This window comes from Chrysochloris asiatica, unplaced genomic scaffold (genome assembly GCF_000296735.1).
Source record: "Chrysochloris asiatica unplaced genomic scaffold, ChrAsi1.0 scaffold00332, whole genome shotgun sequence".
Classification (NCBI taxonomy): Eukaryota; Metazoa; Chordata; class Mammalia; order Afrosoricida; family Chrysochloridae; genus Chrysochloris; species Chrysochloris asiatica.
Genome location: NW_006408850.1, coordinates 528,038 through 543,588, shown reverse-complemented (window position 1 = coordinate 543,588; position 15,551 = coordinate 528,038). Strand labels below are relative to the sequence as shown.

At 37.0% G+C, this 15,551-nt stretch overlaps 1 protein-coding gene across 1 annotated transcript in view; it reads left to right on the top strand.

The window, feature by feature from the left end:
• The first annotated feature begins 2,005 nt into the window (after nt 1-2,005).
• The window catches only part of LOC102836051, a 47,529-nt gene continuing 33,983 nt past the window's right edge, over nt 2,006-15,551 (top strand). The window contains exons 1-2 of the mRNA XM_006875553.1: nt 2,006-2,146; nt 3,764-3,926. Of these exons, the coding sequence (XP_006875615.1) occupies nt 2,006-2,146; nt 3,764-3,926 (304 nt within the window). The remainder of the gene's footprint in view (nt 2,147-3,763; nt 3,927-15,551) is intronic.

Below are 15,551 nucleotides of genomic sequence, written 5' to 3'. Positions count from 1 at the left end.
CCATGCTCATGGATAAGAAGACTTAACATTGTGAAAATGTCAATACAACCCAAAGCAATCTACAGATATAAGGCAATCCCAATCCAGATTCCAAGAACATTCTTTAAAGAAATGGGGGGAAATGATCATGATCTTTGTATGGAAGGAAAGAGAACTTAGAAAAACTGTTTAACAAGAAGAACAAAGTGGGAGGCCTCTCACTTCCTGATTTCAAAATTTACTACATGGCCATAGTGGTCAAAACACTCTGGTATTGGTACAATGAAAATTACATAGATCAACGGAACAGAATTGAGAACCCAGAACTAAATCTACCCACATATAGTCTGTGACAAAGAGCCAAAATACATTAAACTGGGAAGATACAGTTCCTTCAACAAATGATGCTGGCAAAACTGGAAATCGATTAGGAAAAGTATGAAACAAGGCCCATACCTTATACCATATACCAAAAACTAACCCAACATGGATTAAATATCTAAATGTAAATCCCAGAACTTTAAACATCATAAGTGAAGAAATAGGTACAAACTTAAGGGCTCTAATTCATGGCAAAAAAAAAAAAAAAAAAAAAAAAAACACACAGAAACAATAGAGACAAAATAGATAACTGAGACATGGGACATACTAAAAATGACAAACTTATATGCATTAAAAGGTTTCACCAATAGAGTAAAATGGCAGCCCACAAACTGGGAAAAAAACCTTTTTTGTAAGGTCAGATCAGACAAGAGACTAAACTTAAAAAAAATTGTAGGAAACCACAACACCTCTACAAGGAAAACACAGATAACCCAATTTAAAAATGAGCACAGGACATGAGCAGACTCTTCAGCAAGAAAGGTGTTCAGGTAGCCAACAAACATAAGAAGAAATATTTACAATCATTTGCCATTAGAGACATACATATCAAAGCAACAATGAAATATCATCTCACACCAGCAGCAGACAACAAATGCTGGTGAGGGTGTGGAAAGACTGTAAACTCTCTACAATGTAGACTCCTACATTGCTGGTGGAACTTGAAAATGGTTCAACCACTCTGGAAAATGGTATGGTGCTTTCTCAGAAAATTGGAAATAAGAACACTTTATGATCCAGCAATTCCTCTATTTGGTAAATAATCCACAAGAAATACAAGCCAGAATGCGAGCAAATATATGCACACCAATGTTCATCACAGCACTATTCACAATAGCAAAAAATGAAGACATCCTAAGTGTCCTTCAACAGAAGAATGGTTAAACAAACTTTGGTAGGTACACACAATAGAATACTATGCTATCTTGAAGAATAATGATGAAGCTGCAATATGTCTCATAACATGGATGAACCTTGAGGACCTAACGTTGAGTGAAATTAGTCAGGCACAAAAGGACAAATATTACATAAGGCTATCATTGTAAAAGTTTAAGAAAAGATTTCTATACTAAAAGAAATCTTTGATGGTTACCAGGGGTAGCAGGAGGGGACAGTAACTCACAGTTAGAGGATAGATGCATGATAGCTCAAGTGACGGGAAGAGCAATCAAAAGGAGCGAGGGGGTAATGTACAAGAAGGGGTGGGGTAAGAGGAATGGGGATGATAGGGGAAGGCTTAAGGAAGTATGCATGGGATAGAGGTAGACTCTGATGTATGTACAACCTTGGAACATCAGGGCTGTATGATGTCAGGATTGAGACATCATACCAAATCAGACAATCTGAATTGGTAAAGGAGGGGATATAATGTTAAGGTGCTTGACTATTTTGTGGATATTGGTTTCCTCTGCTACAGTGATACAGACTCTTAAGTGGGACAAAAAAAGGAATATTGAGCACTATGATTACAGAAAGCTTGTAAACCCATCTTCAGCCTCTAACTGATTGAATTATCTAAAAGGGTACTAGAATGTGCCCAGAAAAATATGCTTCTTTTTAAGCCTTTGTGGAATATTGGGTCTTAGGTGGAATCCTGAGCCTCATTTAGAACCTTCAGAAGTGGGTCATTCCCAATTGAAAAGACATGCAGACCAATGTGGAATGGCTACAGGAACAGAATACAATTCTTGAAAGAAAGAACAAGGTGTTGGGTGAAGGGGGAGGGCAGGGGAAGCAGACTGGCTGTAACAATATCAAGCAAGCTGTTTGCCTTGAAGCCATCAAAGTAAGAAAAGTCAGTTCATCAGGGTAAACCACTTCAAAGACTGAAAGTCAAAGGGAACACACAAACTGTCTTGTATGCTTGCTGGTGACCATCCTGGTCAACTTTTGAGTGGAAGTGGAAGAAATGCAGCCCTGAAGACATTGGCTGAGTTTGACCATGTTCCAGAGACAACTAATGATCTTGAGATGAGAACGAGAAGAGGAAGGGCTGGTTCATTTGAAGTTAAGTGAGATGTGTGAACTCTGGAGCCCATGGACACTGACCTAGCCAGTGGGGGCTAGAGTTAAGAATGAAGCAGTTAGCTAGTCTGAAATGGGGGTAGGCATGAGAGAACATTCAGATTTGCAGATGTTTCCCATTTGACCTAGCTTGGATGGCTTCCTGACCAGAACTCGATTAGATGAAGATAAAGAAGTTTGATACAGGGGAAAATGTAAATTGCTACAACTCGATGACTGGGCCTTTGTTTATGGATGAAGTTACCCCAAATTTCAACTGAAAGGGAAGGTTTCTTCATATCAAGGATCAAGCTTGCCTCCTCCATACAGTGCATTGATAGGGATGGGTGACTTAAGACATCAGCTATCAAAAATGGGGAACTATAAAGGCACGAAGTGGCTGGTTTAGAAGCTTTTATGAGGGTGCTTAGTGTCAAATGAGGGGGTACAATAGAATCCCCACTGAATAGTTTTCCTCTTGTCCAGCTGGTTCTGGTAATGATGGGTTTAGGAGTTTATGATTCAATTGAGAATAACTGTTATCAGGACTAATGGCAACTATCACAACTTTAAATGTAGAAGAGGTGTAACTAAAAGGAGGGAGCAGTTAATCTGACTTTTCAGGAACAGTGGACCCTAGGACCATCAAGAGGGAAGAGCCTGAGAGGAGTGAAGGATCCTAACCAGAAAAGCTACAACAACAGATCTGGTGGCTGAGTCAATGACATAGAGAGATAGAGCTGCAGATGACTATAGACCCATGGACTGAGAAAGGCAGTGTGCCTGTGGGCAGGAGGCTGGCTTGCATAATGTGTCCTTTGGGCATTTAAATGAATATATATTTTCAATGTCATATGTGTACATCAAAAAAAAAAAAAAAAGAAAAGGGGGAAAAACCGTTTGCTGATGGGGCATTGGGCTAATGATGCATGGATGGAGTTGTAATCATTGCAATGATTTGTTGATAGTAAAACTGATAATCTGCCCTGTAAACCTTCACTCAATTCACAATAAAAGCTTAAAAAAAAAATACCATGGTCTGACAGAAGAACAAAGAAAACTCTTTTGGAAGAAGTACAGAGTGTTCCTCAGAAGCCAAGAAGGTGAGATACTGTCTTTCATATTTCAGATGCCTTATCAACACGGACGAGTTCCTGGAGAAGGCCATCATGCTTGGTAAATTATAGCATTGGTGAAGAAGAGGAAGACCCCAAATGAGATGTAGTAGCACAGTGGCAGCAGCAATGGGCTCAAGCGTAATAACAACTGTGAGGATGGTGCAGGACCAGACAGTGTTTTGTTTAGTTGTGCATAAGGTCACTATGAGTTGGAACCAACTCAATAGCACCTAACAACAACAATAATAACATGTGTCTGTTTTTATTTGTTTTAATATTAGAATATGTACATATCTTTAACTTCAGATAAAACTGATGCCCAAAGAAGGTGGTTCACTTTCATTGGTGTGTGTGTCTTGATTACCATTGTTCACATTGGTTGGGGAGGATATCATAAAGCTTGGATTCAGAGATTACACAATGCTGAAGGATATGTGTCCTCAAGTAAACTGTGATAAATTCAAGCATCCACCATCATATTTGGTGGACTTCAGCATATTACTTAACCTATGTAAAACAGTTGGACTTCAGCATATTACTTAACCTATGTAAAACAAAGTTTCTTTTAAAAACGACATAGAATGATATTAGTGATATAGAGATGTGGAACAGATGTACCCTAAAGTATATAAATTACAAGGTATGGCAAACAGTAGGTGGAAAATAATGGTAGCTTTAATACTATACACATACATAATGTAAGATTTGGAACTCAGGTAGGATAAGCATTAGACTTCTAACCAAGTTTGGTGGTCCAGACCCACTTGCTGCTACTCAGAAACCTTATGCAGGGTTGCTGTAAATCAGAACTAACTTGAAAGTACATGGCAACAACAAATATAAGATGTGATTCCTAATATTGAAATGTAACTGGACCAATTTTGAGTGAAATGAGAAATTAAGATTAAAAATGTGATTATACAACTGAATGTGGACATCTGCTTACAAAATTTGGACCAATACTTGAAGGAAGGTAAAAATTTATTTTAAGAAAAAATTATTAATGGTAATGAGACATGAATTCATCACTATGAGCCTTAGAGTAAAGAGCAGAGTATGGAATGGAAACATCTTCAATTGCTGACCAAGAAAAGTTCAAAAAGTTAACCATCAAATGTATGCTTACAGTTTTCTGGGATTCTTGAATGTCAGTATTGGAATACTAAGGAAAAACCACCACTCATCTGTCATTTTGCCATACTGTGGTGGCTTGCATGTTGATGTGATTCTGGAAACTTTGCCATCTGTATTTTAAATACCAGTGGGTGAGTTTCACATGAGCTTCCAGCATAAGACAGACTAAGAAGAAAGAGAGACAGACAACTTCTGAATATTTAGTCACTGAAAATCTTATGAATAGCAGTGGGACACTGATAGCACCAGAATGTTGAATATTGAAACATGATTAAGAGCAAGTTTTCCTAACTGTCATTGTTTCCATCCATCTTTCCCTATTTCCAGCATGAGTATGTGATTCATGATTGTGGAAGGAGATTCCTTTGTTGCCTGTACCCTATAAAAGATCACTATGTGGAGATGGAACTTGGAAAACTAATCAAGGTGTCTATGATTTCCATCATGTTTGCCTTTGTTTTTGAATCCTGTAAGATAAGCACTGAACTGAAAGATTGGTTTGAACTATAAGGCCAATGGTTCAAACTCACCAAACTCTTTGGAAACCCTATACAGGTTTGCTATTAGTTGAGATTGACTTGACAGCACTTAACAATAGTAACAAGACTAAAGAGTCTGTGTATTATTTATATTTTCTCCATTAAAACAGCACGTGTGTGTGTATCCATATGTGTATATGGGCATGCAGATGATTAAGAAGGAAACTTATCATACCATTGGCTTCTTCTGTGAACCCACCTTTCAATGCATAACAGGACAGAGATGCCATCTTGACTTTAGTTTTTCATCTGGGAAAAGGATTGATTGGGCCTTCAAAGGAAGTATTTTTATTTCTCCATACACATAGTATCATTTCCCCTTTGAAATCACAAAACACTTAGCTATGGGAACCCAATAAGTCAAATGGAATTTACCAACAAAAATTGATATTTATGCCGAAAACACACAAATGTTTATTGAAACACTGCATCAACAAGGGTGAAAACATCAATAAAGTTATACATTCTCTCATTGAATTGATTTTGTTTCACTTGCTCAGTTTCTTGGATTAACATTACCAATGAATGTTCACAGTGGTTTATTCCCTTGACTACTAAGTCTGTGTTTAGTTAGGATATTCTTCCCTAAGTCCAGGTCTTTAATTAGACCATTAATGGCTAGAAAAGTTTTGCTGAGATGACAGCTAAACTAACCCATCTTGTTTGTAAAGGATAACACCAAGAATGCAATGCATACACAACAACTCACAGTACCATCACCATTATGCTTGTATTGAAATGTCTAATCAGTCATCTTTAAGCCAGAACATTTCTCAATGCATATATTGATATTCAGTACTCAAAACTGATACAAGAATCATAGCAACAGCAATGGTATAGATGTCTATTTTAGAATCACAGTTCTAGAAAGAATCTCACTGTGGTTTGATACATTAAAAGACCCTTACACAGACGTTACTGGCCAGCTTAAATAAAGTGAGCACTGTCAAACACACACACAAGCACACAAATAAATACTTACATAGCACATCTCCAATTACATCCCGTGCCATAAGGTTATTTCAAAGGTTATATTCACTATTTCCACTTGAAAAAACTCACTTTGTAATTTTACATCTCTTCCTGTATTCTTCATTTACTTAGATCATTGTTGGAACTTTGTGTTTCTCAGGTAACTGTATCTTGGTCTAAATAAATTCCAAGGTGCCCATTAATCCAATGTATACTTACTATCCTTATGCTAAAGTATCATATGTCTTGACTATGTTATTGAAAAGTGTCAGGTTGAATATTCTTAAAACTTTGCATTCTATTAGGTAAAAAGAAGTCCTGGTGTGGTGCTACAGGATAATGTGCTGGACTGAAACATCAGATTGAACTGCAAGATTTGCAGTTTAAACCCATCAGCTGCTTCTTGGAAATGCTATACAGATGGCTATGAGTCAGAACAAACTGGATGGCGATTAACAAAACAACAGCCACAGTAGTTGGGGAAGTAGTAAGTTAGTGATAGAATTCTTGCTCTCAAATGGCACACCTGAGTTTGATTCCAGGTCAAAGCACCTAATGCATAATAACCACTAATCTGTCATCATCAGCTTGGGTGTTGCTATTATGCTGAAAAGGATTCAGCAGAGCTTTCAGATGAACTAGGAAGAAACTCTTGGTTGTCTACTTCAGAAAATCAGTCAATAAAAACCTTATTGATTACAAAGGGCTATCCACAATGGAGCATTGGCTGGTGCAGGAAATGTAATGTTCCTTTGGTGGCTGGGATCACCATGTGTTGGGGACTGCTGTGAGAACACCTAACAATAACAGTCACTTGAGTTAACATTAGAAAGCACATAGAGAGCTTCCCTGATTGAGGCCAAATGTCTATTGTTGGTTTTAGGTGCCAGAGATTTGGTTCAGACTCATAGCTACCCAATACAAAAGAAAACAAAACAGTGCCCAGTTCTGTACCATCCCCACAACTGTCATTTGAGTGCATTGCTTGTACCATTGTGCCAATCCATCTCAATGGGTTTCTCCCCCTTTTTCACTGACCCTAGACTTTACCAAGTCTGGTCCCTCCTGATAATATGTCTACAGTATGAGAGATGAACTCTCGCCATTCTGGATTCTAAGGAGCATTCTGGCTGTACTTCTTCCTTATTCATTGTTCAACATCCATATTAGGCTATTGAAAAATGCCATGGCTTGGGTCAGGGGTACTTTAGTCCTCAATCTGATACCTTTTCTCTTGAACACTTTAAAAAAAGTCTTGTGCAACAGATTTGCCTAAATGCAATACACCATTTGGTTTCTTGGCTGCAATAGCACAATATTGATTATGGATCCCAGAAAAACTGAAGTATTTGAAAATTTCAATATTTCCTCCATTTATCATTATCCATTTATTTCTTCCATTTCCTCCAAATGTCATGTTATTTATTGGTCTAGTTGAAAGGTTTTTTGTTTTTTTTTACATGGAGATGCAATTCATACTAAAGGCTATAATCTTTGATCTTCATTAGTAAGTATTTTAAGTACTCTTCATTTTCAGCAAGCAAGGCTACATCATCTGTGTATCTCAGGTTGTTAATGAGTCTTCCTCCAATCCTGATGCCACATTCTTCTTCATATGTTCATTTCTTGAACTATTTGCTCATCATACAGATGGAATTAGTATGGTGAAACAATACAGCCCTGGCATATACCTTTTCCTGATTTTAAGCCATTCAGTGTTCCCTTGTTCTATTTGAAAGACTGCCTCTTGATCTACGATTCCTCAGCAACATAATTAAGTGCTCTAAAATACCCATTCTTTGTAATATTATCCTTAATTTGTCATGATCTACACAATCAAAGGCCCTTGCATAGTCAATAAAGCACAAATAATAATCATCTTTCTGGTGTTTTCTGCTTTCAGCCAAGATCTATTTGACATCACCAATGACATCCCTAGCTCTATGTCTTCTTCAGAATCTGGCTTGAATTTCTGGTATCTTCCATTTGACGTACTGTTGCAGCTCTTTTTGAATTATCCTCAGCAAAATTTTACTTGCATGTGATATTAATGATACTGCTTGATAGTTTCTGCATTCCATTGTATCACCTCTCTTTGGAATTAACACAAATATGGGTCTATTCCTATCCGTTGACCAGGTAGTTGTTTTCCAAGTTTCTTGGTATAGATGAGTGAGTGTATCCAATGCTGCATCAATTTGTTGACAGATTTCAATTTGTATTCCATCAATTCCTGGAGCTTTGTGTTTTTTTTTCCCTTAATGCAGCTAGACTTCTACCTTCTGTACCATTGGTTCATGATCATACGCTACCTCCTATCTTTTTTGTACAGTGATTCTGTGGATTCCTTTATCCTTTTTTGATGCTTTCTGCATTATTCAGTATTTTGCCCATAGAATCCTTCAATACTGGATGTCAAGATTTAATTATTTTTCTTCAATTGTTTCAGCTTGAGAAATGCTGACCATGTTCTTCTCTTTTAGTTTGATAATTCAAGGTCTTTACACATTTCATTATAATATTTAACTTTGTCTTCTCTAGCAGCCCTTTGAAGTTTCTGTTCAGTTCTTTTGTTTCCTTATTCCTTCCATTTATTATGTTAGTATGTCTACACTGGATAGCAAGTTTCAGAATCTGTTCTCACATCCATTTTGAAATTTCCAAATTTCAAATTTCTTTCCTGCCTTTTAAATGACCTTTTTCTTTCTTCCTGTATGATGTTCTTCACGTCATCCCACAACTCTTCTGTTCTTTGGTCATGAGTGTCCGGTGCATCACCTTTATTCTTCAGATGGTCTATAAATTCAAGTGGGATATGTTCAAGGTCATACTTTGGCTCTAGTAGATTTTTTAGAAATTTCTTCAGCTTTAGCCAGAGCTTGCATATGAGCAATTGATGATCTGTTTCACAGTCTTCCCCTGGCCTTGTTTAGTCTGATTATATTGAGGTTTTCATCTGTCTCTTCCCATTGATGTAGTCAATTTGATTCCTGTATAACACTTGTTTTAAAAAACGTATTTGCAATAAATAAGTGATTAGCCTTGAAAAAAAATTCTATCATGCAGTCTCCAGCATCATTTTAATCACCAAGGCCATATTTTCCAACTACTGATCCTTCTTCCTCTTTGTTTCCAGACTTTGCAATCCAATCACCAGTAATTATTAATATATCTTAATTGCCCATTAGTCACATGAAAATTTAAAGACAGCGGTGTGAGATTACAGAAGAAGCACTCAGGGCTTTGTCTTACACTGTCCTTAATTCAGTCTTGCTGTTTGTGTGTGGGTGTCATGTAACGTCTCTTAGCTTTAATTTAGTTGATCAAGTAACTATTTGCCAGTCAGCTGTGCAGGGTGAGTTAAATTGCTAACATGGCATTCCTTCTCTTAAGGAGGTCCCAAAATAAGATCTTTGATGAATATGGATAATTCAAGATTTTCCATGAAATATTACTCTTAAATATTTTTTAAAAAATTGTTACTATGAACTGAGATGAACCTAATTAAACATGTCTTTGACCACCTACCATCTTTTCAAAACTTAAAATACCAGTGATAGTCTCTTGTCCTAAAATTCATGTTAAATAGCAACAAGAAAATACCAAGGTTTAGAAACAGGCAACTGTTTTGTTGTTGTTATTGTTACATGCTGCAGAGTTGGTTCTGACTCATCTTTTTCCCATGGAGCAGCAGGTGGGCTCCAACCACTGACCTTGTGGTTCACAGTCCAGTGCTTACTATACAGAGTCACTGAAGTCCCCAGCAACAGTTTCTTTATTTTAATTTAAGATAAAAATGATATTTAAAATATTTAATATCTTAGGCAGCAAATCACTGGGAAATATAAACAAACATTTATGATGAACACTCATATGTCCTTACTGGTACACGTTACACAAGTATTGACTCATGCCACTCCCATGCCTCCCCCAAATATCTTTATAGTTAATCATGTTTGCATAAATCTATCAATTTATAGATTGCTGCAGTTAAAGATAAGGACCTCCCCACAGTGCCTTCATGAAGAATCAGAGGACACTAAGAGCTGAGTGGTGGAGCCTCTTCTTCTTATTTCACCAAAGGTACTGTTTGTAGGGATCATGGTAGCTCTGTATGATAAGTAGTAGACTGCTAACCACAAGGTCAGCAATTCTAGCCCACCAGCCTCTCCACGGGATAAAGATGAGACTTGCTCCTCCTTGCAAAGATTTAGAGCTTTGGGAACAGAGTCACAAACAACCAGAACCAGTTCAATGACACTTAACAACAACAATAATACTCCTAATGTATATCCTGAAATTCTATGTAAAATCTAATTTAGAAAACCAAAAATCTCTGTTGTTAAATTAAAGTTTGAGTATTTAAGGACTTCTAGTATTGAGTCAGTTTCAATTCACAGCAATGCTATATAGGGTTTCTGAGGAGTGGCTGGTAGGTTTCAATCGCTGACCCTGTGGTCAACAGTCCAGTGATTATCCTGTAGTGCCACATCCTTAAAGTGATAGCTCTTTTGGAGAACTAGTGCTTTACACTGTTTTACATTTATTGATTGCCTCAGTGTGTGATTTATTGACAATAGCTTTTGGTAGGAGAAAAGAGACAAGACTGTGAAGACACTGGGCATCTAATGCATTACAAGAAGGTTCGCTGACGCAGGGAAATAGTTCAGCAGGAGGATACAGGAGACAAAAAGGACAGATCTTACAATTCAGCCAAACAAGAGCCCAAGTTGAAGGGACAAATTCATAAGTGCTTGAGAATAAAACAAATAATTCATTGGCCTTGATTTTCATGAAGCCCATGATGAAAGGAGTTTCATACATGATGTAGTCCTGTTCTACCAAGTAGATGCCATGAGGATATCAGGGCAAGTACTCAACTCTGTACCTGGTCAGTGATATAGAATGATTCTACTGGGGGGAATATACTTGTCAAAAGTTCATCCTCCCAATTATCCACACTGAGTGACAGGAGGTGATAAGGTTAGTCTGGGGAAGAAATCTGCAGCCCAAAGAGAGAACAGAGGAGAGAGGATGCACCCAGATTCAAATGCCATTAAATCTTGTTAGTTTGACTCTATAATCTAAGTATAATGAATAGGGTTCTCCTTCTTTCCAAATTTCAAATAAAACATCCATCCAACAAATTCTAGTTAGTGGGACAGTACAATGTAGTGAAGAAACACTGTACTTAGTGAAGAGGTTCTCCAGAGAATATAGAATGGACAAACATCCTGATAATGGGGAGCCATCATTATCCACTGATCATTAATTATAGACATTGACTTGGTCAGGAAGGATTGAAAGAACAAAACTTTAATAAATAATATAACAATCTTTTCAAAATAGCTAGACCTATAAACACGGCAGGTCTAACCATTTTGGAAAATTTGTTGCATTTGTTGTGTATTGTGCCCATTCCAAAGACAGGTGGCCCACTGGAATGTGGAAATCATCAGACAATATCACTTCCCTGTAGGCACTGCCACCATTCTTCTGTCAGTTTGTTGTACTGTGGTGGCTTTCATTTCACTGTGATGCTGGCAGCTATGCCACCAGTGTTTTAAATACGAGCAGAATACATCCATATTGGACACCATTATACTTCAATATAGATATTAAAATGTTATTTCTGATGGTGAATGTGATGCTATTACTCTTCAGTCCTCATTCCTGGTGCCTTTAGTCAAGTTGACACAAAAACCTTAGCTTTCACACATGGCATAATAAATGATATGATTGTCACATTCAAAAGGGCCAATACCTGTCCATTTCAGCTCACTAATGCCTAGGAGTGGTGCTGTGGACTACTGTGCTGGACTGCAAAGTTAGTTTGAACTGCAAGGTCAGCGGTTCAAGTTCACCAGCCTCTCCTTGGAATCCCTTTACAGGGTTGCTATAGCTCATAACTGACTCGATGGCATTTAACAACAAGAACAATGCCTAGGATAACAATATTTATGAAATCCATTTAAGTTTTAACAACTTCCAATTTTCCTAGAATCATACTTTGTACATTCCATGTTTTAATTATATAATGATTCCCCATGTTTGTTAGCATATTTGTTCATTCCCTAGAGAACCTCCTCACTAAGCATGTGTTTCCTCATAACGTTGTACTGCCCACTCACTAAAATTTGTTGAATGGATGTTTTCTTTTATTTGCAATTTAGAAATGAGGAAACCCCTATTTATTATACTTATATTACAGGGTGAAAATTACAAGATTAAATGATAAATGCTAAACATAATCCAAAAATGGTTACAACAGTACACTGACATAGAACAACCAGAGCTTCAAGGTAGATTCAGATGAGGATATGGAACAAGGGATATTGTTAACATGATGTGGATGTTGGCTGAAAGATGTTCACCTGTGCTTTCTTGACTATGCAAAGAATTTTGACTGTATGGATCATGACAATCTATAGACAATATTTCAGAGAATATATATTTCAGAATATTTAATTGTGCTCATGAGGAACGTACATAGATCAAGAGGTAGTCATTTAGACTGAACAAAGAGACACTGGATGGTTTAAAATTAGGAAAAGCGTGTGCCAGGTTTGTATGCCGTCACCATATGTACTCAATCTGTATGCTAAGAAAATAATCTGAGAAGTTGGTTTATATAAAGAAGAATGTGACATCAGGATTGGATAAAGAATCATTAACAACCTATGATATATAGATAATACAACCTTGCTTGCTGAAAGTGAAGAGGACTTAAAATATTTACTGATGAAGATTAAAGGCTACAGCCTTCAGTATGGGTTGCATCTCAATGTAACAAAAACAAACATTCTCATCACTAGAACAATAATAACAACAACATGTATGTGGTGTATTCGTCAAGAATTAAACCTGGATTCCCTGCATGGAATATGAGAATTCTACCATTGAACCATCACTTTCTCAGACTAAGATAGACTAGAAAGAAAGGAAGAAAGTCCTGGTAATTTCCTTCCAAAATTCAGTCAGTGAAAGCCTTATTAATCATAACAGTCAGATCTACAATCAATCACAGGAAAGACACAGGAATGTGCAGCATTTCTTTTGGTTGTACATGGAGTCACTTGAATCATGGCTGACTTGAAGGCAACTAGCAACAATAATAGCAACTGGTTATACTTAAAAGTTAACTCTAGAAGATCCATATTAATATCCAATTAAATATAATTTAAGTGGCAATCGGCCTGCGAACAGCAAGGTCAGCAGTTCGAAACTATCAGCTGCTCTGTGGGAGAAAGATGAGGCATTCTGCTCCCATAAAGATTAACAGCCTTGGAAACCCTGTGTAGGGTCGCTATGAGTCAGAACCAACTCCACAGCACAAAACAACAACAACAATAAAGTGGCAATCAAATCAAATGAGAATTGTGTAGCTTATGACCTTTTCTCAGTCTTTTACCATCTTCCCATTTCCCAAGTACTGTGATTTCAGACTTCTGATGTGGATGATTGTTGTTGTTTTTGTTTAGTGCCATAGAGTCAGTTCTGGCCCATAGCAACTCAGTGTAGGGTTTCCAAGGAGTGGATGGTGAGGTTGAATCGCTGACCTTGCAGTCCAAGCCAACTTTGCAGTTCAGTGCATTAACCCACCAGGACTCCAATATGGAGCATTAGATCTAGTCAAAATCAGAAAGTTGGCAACACTTTTCTTGGACATATTTAATATTCCTATTTGTTGCCCTTGCCAAAGTTAGAACACTCTCTTTTCCTCCCCTAGTACTATCTCCTGCATAAAATTTTATTTTGAAAATGTTCTATTTCTTTTAATCAATTATGGTGGTGGTTATGTGCCGTGGAGTTGGTTCTGACTCATAGCGACCCTGTACAGGGTTTCCGAGGCTGTAAATCTTTATGGAAGCAGAAAGCCTCATCTTTCTCCCATGGAACCACTGGCAGTTTCAGACTGCTGTCCCTGAGGTTAGCAACCTGATTCATATAATTCAGTATAAATTATACTCCTATATTTTTCTCTCAGTTTGAATTTGTGTCTTAAAATTCTATCTACATGAATTGAACAACCTTTTTACATATTAAATGAATTCAGGGGTTTAATGAAATCAGTAAATGCGTTGTTTGAGGACAGATGGGTGTGGGTGTAGGAATTTCCCAAGTATCATGTGGGTGGTAGTCGATCCATGGTAAGACTTCAATCATAATGTGCTTGTTAGGAGATTTCACTTTTGGTAACTGTACCCACATAGTTTAGTAAGGCATTACTTGAATACAACAGACTTTCCTCCTCTCCTCTACATCCATAGTACATACAGGAAAAGCTGTTGATAATACACAATGTATACAGCCAAACGGCAATGAAAAGTGGAAAAGAGTGAAAGAAAATATGAGAGGAAAGGAGGGAGTGAGATAGAAAAACAACCATATATATTCAGAAAACAGTGGCCTAGACAAACATAACATCTGTTTGTTAGGCAGATTTTTGTTAGACTGGCATTTGCCATAGACTATCTTCAGAAGGATGTTTCTGGTTCCAAATGTGGATACTTAAAAATAATATACTTCATAAGCAGTATTTTGGCATTTTCTTTCTATTTTTGTCTATCTTCAACATTACTGTTGTCATCCTTTAAAATTCAATAAATTCAACTTAATTTTGTGAGCAGATGGCATTAATCAATCCCCAAGAATATGCACAAAAGCAATTAGAAACATAGAGACACATAATTTATACTAGGAAATCAATTATCAATGATAGCAGATCAACGTGGCCCACCCAACGTTCCCTTGTTTCTCTTTCCACTGAGCAGCCGTTGCTAGTAGTAATGGTTTACCCCTCTGCTAGAGGGTGAGTGGGAAGGAGAATGCTGAGGTTTAATTACCCATTCCTTAATGACTAGTTCTCTCTCTCTTCTGACAAAAATCAGCATAATTTACAGACTAAAAGATGCATCAGGATGATGGATATAGACAGCATATGCTATAGAATGTCATGCAAATATGAAATACTTTGCTGAGAGAATATGGTTTTTGATATTCTCAGAGAAGAACTTCATTTCAGAGAATGGAGCACCTTGCCTAGCATATATAGTTCTCATTTGTCAAAAACAATGGAAACAGCTAGAGAATACATTACAAGTCAAAACCTGTGTCTTCTCTGAATTACTTGGTCATATATTCCTGTGTCTTGAATTTACTTAGCTATTATTTTCTTTCTAGTATTCTGTTATTCCTGCAGCTATGAAACATCCTTCTTTAGATCCTAGGGGTTCCATCTGAGTTATTGTAATTATCTCTTAACTGTTTTTTGTTTGTTTGTTTGTTTGTTTGTTTTTTTACCACTGGTCTTTGCCCATTAGGGTGGGCAAATCACAAAGTGATTTTTTTCATAAACAAAAATATTACAGGTATTAAGTCCATCAATGATTCTCCATAGCTTTAAAATTAAAACTTATTTATT